Source organism: Agrilus planipennis, unplaced genomic scaffold, assembly GCF_000699045.2.
Source record: "Agrilus planipennis isolate EAB-ADULT unplaced genomic scaffold, Apla_2.0 scaffold190, whole genome shotgun sequence".
Taxonomy (NCBI): domain Eukaryota; kingdom Metazoa; phylum Arthropoda; class Insecta; order Coleoptera; family Buprestidae; genus Agrilus; species Agrilus planipennis.
The window spans coordinates 22,646-28,795 of NW_020442444.1; the positions used below are offsets into that span (position 1 = coordinate 22,646).

The 6,150-nt window shown below is 33.1% G+C and overlaps 1 protein-coding gene and 1 non-coding gene across 3 annotated transcripts in view; one reads left to right on the forward strand and one right to left on the reverse strand.

Annotated features, from left to right (window-relative positions):
* Positions 1 to 5,509, reverse strand: part of LOC108738312 (gastrula zinc finger protein XlCGF49.1-like) — a 6,715-nt gene extending 1,206 nt beyond the window's left edge. Inside the window, exons 1-2 of one of the 2 annotated variants that reach the window (XM_025980387.1) lie at positions 4,897 to 5,509; positions 160 to 274 (exon numbers count right to left, since the gene is read on the reverse strand). In XM_025980387.1, the coding sequence (XP_025836172.1) occupies positions 160 to 274; positions 4,897 to 5,180 (399 nt within the window). In that variant the 5' untranslated portion in view covers positions 5,181 to 5,509. Of the gene's footprint in view, positions 1 to 159; positions 275 to 3,070; positions 3,626 to 4,896 lie in introns of those variants that run through there. The other variant, XM_025980386.1, reaches the window with a different exon arrangement.
* A 305-nt stretch (positions 5,510 to 5,814) lies between these two features.
* Trnay-gua lies at positions 5,815 to 5,887 on the forward strand. Its single transcript has one exon. It is a non-coding gene; the product is annotated as a tRNA-Tyr (tRNA).
* The last annotated feature ends 263 nt before the right edge of the window (positions 5,888 to 6,150 follow it).

Sequence of the window (6,150 nt, forward strand, 5' to 3'; positions counted from 1 at the left end):
GTATTAGGAATTGTTTTTCTTTTTTAATAAATAAATACTTTTATAATGATAGAGAAAATGTTTCGCAATAAAATAAGTTCTCATTAGTCAAAATAATTACCACTTTACCAAGCCTTTTCATTTTACCTTATGAATCGCTTAGTAATGTTTGTTACTTACTCTTTTTGTTTCTGCTTCCAGTGAATAAGAGGCTGCTGCTCCATACTTGGATGAAATGCAGACTGCTACAATCACAGACCAACTATAGAAGATGCCCAATGTTTGTGTAATATTCCTATCAAGCAATCACAAGAATATTTAAATATATAATTACCATAGGGTTCATAAGAAATAATGTGATAACAGAACATTAAAAAGTAATTTCGGAAGAAACACACAATTTTCAAACGTCGTTTAAATCATTTTAATACTATTATAAGAAAAATAGAAATAAACAATTTCTAGATAATTTCCATGTCCCTGGTTCGAATTTCGATTGGACTTGGTTTAGAGCAAAAGTGAACCATTAAAAATAAGTACATCAAGTTTCAATTCAATTTTAGTCAGCAATTAGACGAAAAGTATAAGGCATTTTTTTGTCACATGATTGAATGTTAAAATTTAATATATCTTGTAACCTAGATCGTTTCCTACGACCGCGCGTAATTCATGGTTATCTTGCAAAATTTCAGTTATATTTCTTTAATTTAAATGATCGAAAAAAGTGTTTTTTGTTTGTCCTAAGTAAATAAAATCATATTCTGTGCAGTCAAGGTTGTAAAAACACTCCATTTATATCAAATGCGTTTATTTTATTTTAGTTAAGTTAAATGTGTTTAAAATTGAGTTTCTTTAGATCATGTATGCACAAAATATTTGTGATTTTTATAATTAAAAATATCGCTTTAAAAGGCATTCGTTACTTATTATTCAATAAGTCTCTTTCCACAAGTTTCACATTGGAGTAGTTTTTACCCAGTATGCGATTACTGGTGTTGCAACAAACTTGATTTTAAAAGCTCAGGTTTTCTACCAATTTCTTTTTTAAGAAAACCTGACGTTCTGTAAATACATTTAATCTAACTTACAGAAATATTGCCTTCTACCTTTTTTTAGTTTCTTTTATATTACTGAAATATAAAAGATCATTTTTCCTATTATTTCTTTATCAGAAAACGCCATGCTCTATTAATAACGCAATTATTTTGAAATAATTCACGTTTCACTGCTAAACTGTATATCATTTCTTCGTATTAAAAAAAAAGACTAGTTTACAATCAAAACATAACCTGTATGTACTTCTAACCTCAATGATTGTGCAAATCTATGATTATGCACATATATTGTGCATCTGATTTCCTCAATCGTGTGAATCTGGCACCCGATATAAATAATTCACTGATTCAAACTTTTCCAATAAATTCTGCGTAGTTTGCGGGTTTTAAATATGTAAGTATCATAATTGTGCACCCATTAATTCTGTTAAAAAAAGTAAAAACTGTTTCGGGTGCAGGTGGAAATTAAATATCAATTTATTTAAAAACTACTGAAGATATGATAAAAGTGTCATTTGTATTTGAAGACTGGTCTAATATGGTAGACGGAATTTATCTTTATATTATATATTACCAATAATTACATATAAAACATGGATAAGCACTATCCTTAATTTTTCATTATTACTAATAGGCGTGCAACATTGGTGGATCATAGATAATAATATGATCATAGTAATGCCATTGAATAGTATTTGTAACCATTAATCAATAATACAAAAATCAATGAAAAATGTATGTACTTATTACTAATAAATAAAATAAAAATGAATTTCGCTTACCATATTAGATCAGTCTTCAAGTACAAATGACACGCAATCAAATGGCGTCAATTAAATTATCATATTTTCAGTAGTTTTCAAAAAAATTGATATTTAGTTTCCACCTGCGCCCGAAACGATTTTCTTTTTTTTAAACAGAACCAATGGGCGCAGAATTATAATACTTACTTATTTAGAACCCGCAACCGACGCACAATTTATTAATAAAGTTTGAATCAGTGGATTATTAATATCGGGTGCCAGATTCACACGACTCATCGAGTCTTCTGAACTATCCGACCATACACATAGAGAATTGACTGAGCAATACCCCCCTTGAAATTGACCATTTTCTAAAATCAGAAAAATCGACCTTACGGCCAATACCTGTCTTTTTTCCTCATTCCTCCGCTCCTGCAAGACTGTGACATAGCTAATTTTTAAAAAGAATGAAAAAAACTACTGGCCGCACGATCGCACAATTTATTGGTCTATTTTAGAGAGTGGTTAATTTCATGAGGGTATTCCTTAGTCCATTCTCTATGTCTATTGGACGAAAAAACTACCAAAATGTTGTTGTAGTTATGTACATCCTTTTGTTTATAGGAATATGGACCAATATGTGATTTTTGCTGTTTTTGTTAATTAATATCCCCTTCTTTCACTAGATCTAAAAAATAAGCGCGGTAGGACTGTTCTTTCAAAAAAATTAAAAACACGGTCGCACACACATTCTCAAATTGTCGTACGACCGTAGGTATTTACATTTTCAATCAATTTTTTATTCATTAAAGACTACTTTCTGAAAAATTGTGAACACTTACGAATAGAATAAATTCGAGTCAACTTTAAGCGACAAAAGTATTTCTTTTGTGACTTAGTTAATTAGTAATTAATTTTTTTAATTAAAAGCATACGATTAGCCTACATTCGCTAGAGATAAATTATTACTGCTGTACCTTATTAGTACTAACACGATCCGCTGCGCAATGAACGACTGCACATTAATTTCAGTATTATCAGGTTTCAAATACAAAACGTAAAGAGAAAACTTGTTTACGCGTCAAATTGGTTACGCACTGCTTTACGGATCATCGAACACAACTTGGTAACGCTCACACGGCTCACGCTGTATATTACCACCCCCATGTAGTTCCTACCTCTAGCTTTTTGAATGTAGTTCATATATGTGGGCGTTTTCCTTATTTATCCAAATATTTTTGTATTATCAAAAACCCATTTATTTTCTGACAATGGACTTTCCAAAAAGTTGGGAACAGCTGACTTATATCTTTATTACAGGAACATTACATTCTTTCAGAAAACAATATATAAGAATCTAAATAAATAACTGTTACTCGTATTCCACAAATACGTTTCATAAAAAATTAACACACGGTTCGACACTTAAGGTGGCACTTTCAGTGTTTCGTTTACATTAGTTCAACAGAACTTTAGAACTCTATTTCATATTCTTATAAATTCAAAAAAAAAAAGAGTGTTAACATATAAAAAATTACGTTTCTGCATTTGTATAAGTTTTATGAATGCGTGAGCATATGCTGTTTAAGACAAGATCTTCGCGAAAATCTTCGCAAACAAATTTTGCATTCGTACGGTTTCTCTCCAGTATGAACGCGCATATGTAGATCACGGCGGTATTTATTAGGAAACTTTTTTTGACATACATCACAATCGTACGGCTTTTCCCCGGTATGAACGCGAACATGACTGCTTAAGTATGATTTTCTGTTGAAACGTTTGCCGCAAATGGAGCACTCAAATGGACGTTCGTCCGTATGCACCATTTCATGAGACCTCAAATTATTTCTGAAAATTATACACGTACAGTTAATAATTAAATGTATACTAGTAACATTAAACATTATGCCAACACCAAGACAGGTATACAAGAAACAGAGAAGGATAAATGACACCCTTACCATTCAAAATTACAATTGATTGAAATTGTGAGCATTTTTCTCTTACCACGTAGTTTTAATTTTTAATTGCTATATTTTTAATTCTATGTTTCTAACCATATCGGCTTTTCTCCCGTATGGATGCATAGGCATATATATTATGTCAATTGAGCACCAAACTTTGTTTGATAAACTTGACATTCGCATGAGTTTTCCCCACTATGTGTGTGAGCGTGATTGCTGAAATCCAATTTTTTAATGCAACGTTTGCTACAAATCGGACATTTAAATAGAACTCCATGATTTACACAGTTTAAGAGACAATCGTCTTGTTTTGAGTCACTAAACGAATATAAATAACAAAAAGGTTAATGGTATGTCCAAGAAGATTATATATAGGAGAAATAATTTAATCCTAAGCGAAAGCATCTAAAAAGCATCATCACTAATAACGGGGATAAAACGCAATCGTCCACTGTGCTAATAGCGACTGCGCATCAATTTCAGTAGTATCAGCAAGTTGTCAAATACAAAACGTAAACGAAACCTCACTGCCTACGAGCAAGTGGGATGTGCACGTCTTACATAATTATAACCCTCTTATGGCTCGCGTCATGCAATAAGCAAGCCATGTATTATTATTATTTCTAATTCTAGTCTTTTTGGGTGTGTCCCTTCGAAAACGAGAGTGCTGAATTATAAATATATAACAAATTTTGAATTTACTTGGGGGGTGAATAAACAATAAATAATGCTTCCGACCGCAGTTAGGATACTTTCAATGTGTTACTGAAACTAATAACCTGAACGTATAACTGGTGTTGTTTGAATCTGTTTTGCCATAGGTAATCATACAAAACAAATTTGTTCTAATGAGTCTAACATTGAGAGAGAGTTACGAATGCCTTGAAATAGGGAGGTTGTTGTTGACGATAGTACAAAACTCCTCTCCTGTAACTTTGGCTCCTCTTTTGCCCTTAACTACGCTGCTTAACTCAGCGTGCGATTGTTTATTGTATCTAGTTTACGCCCTCCAAAGTTTGACACTTATTTCTGTTACAGAAGGAGCGTCTAATATAACCCGGGAAGAACAGAGGTTGCAGAAAGAACATTATTATGTCAGGTTTAAGTAATGACCAGTAATGATCATGTATCTAAGTGGTATGAAATATTACTTACTCTTGAGTAAATCCTTGTCCACAGGTTTCACATTTAAATTGTTTTTCTTCCGCATGAACGCGCATATGTAGATCAAGACGGTATTTTTCTGGAAACCTTTTCTGACACACTAGACATTCGTATGGTTTTTCTCCGGTATGGACACGTAGGTGACTGGTCAACTGCCATTTTATGGCAAAACGTTTACTGCAAGTCGAACATTCAAATGGACGTACGCCCGTATGCAACCATTCATGACGCCTCAAGGTACCTCTGAAAATTGTATAAGTAAAATAGTAGCACATTTAAAATAGTAATATATTTAACACATTGACAACATCTTAAGTACAAAATTGTGACGACCGAAAGCCAAATCCTACGCAAAATCGCAAGATTACACAGATTTCACCATACGAAACCGTTACAATTATACCAATCCCTACACGCATAAATAATCTACAAACTAGATGCACTAAAAGAGCCGTCGAAAACAATAACCCCACCACAATAAGAATACTCACATAGACACCACATACAATTACACATATACCTAAAAACAAATTCATCTTTCCAAACCACTGACCATAACTCTCGTTCTTCCCGACGATTTCGTCGATTACTTTGAATATTTCCTATTTTTAATATGAAATATTATTCTGAAATTTCATTTCTGAATTTATTACCTACTACACACTACCTCAAATTAATGAGGGAAAAATTGTTGCTGTTGTCACACCCCCGCCGGGAATCGAACCCGGGAACTTTGGCTTTACGCGCCAATGTTCTGACCACTAAACTACGAGAGGTGACAACAGCAACCACGACCAACCGACCTACAAGGTTAACGATCCTTCGAACTAATGCAACTATATAATGAATATACTATGATTAAACATACATACAATTTAGACATCTTTTTTAGAAGTGAGTTAGTTGTCACCTCTCGTAGTTTAGTGGTCAGAACATTGGCGCGTAAAGCCAAAGGTCCCGGGTTCGATTCCCGGCGGGGGTGTGACAACAGCAACAATTTTTCCCTCATTAATTTGAGGTAGCGTGTAGTGGGTAAAAAATTCAGAAATGAATTTTCAGAATAATATTTCATATTAAACTAACTCACTTCTAAAAGATATCTAAATTATATGTATGTTTAATCATAGTATATTCAGTATATAGTTACATTAGTTCGACGGATCGTTAACCTTGTAGGTCGGTTGGTCGTGGTTGTTGTTGTCACCTCTCGTAGTTTAGTGGTCAGAACATTGGTGCGTAAAGCCA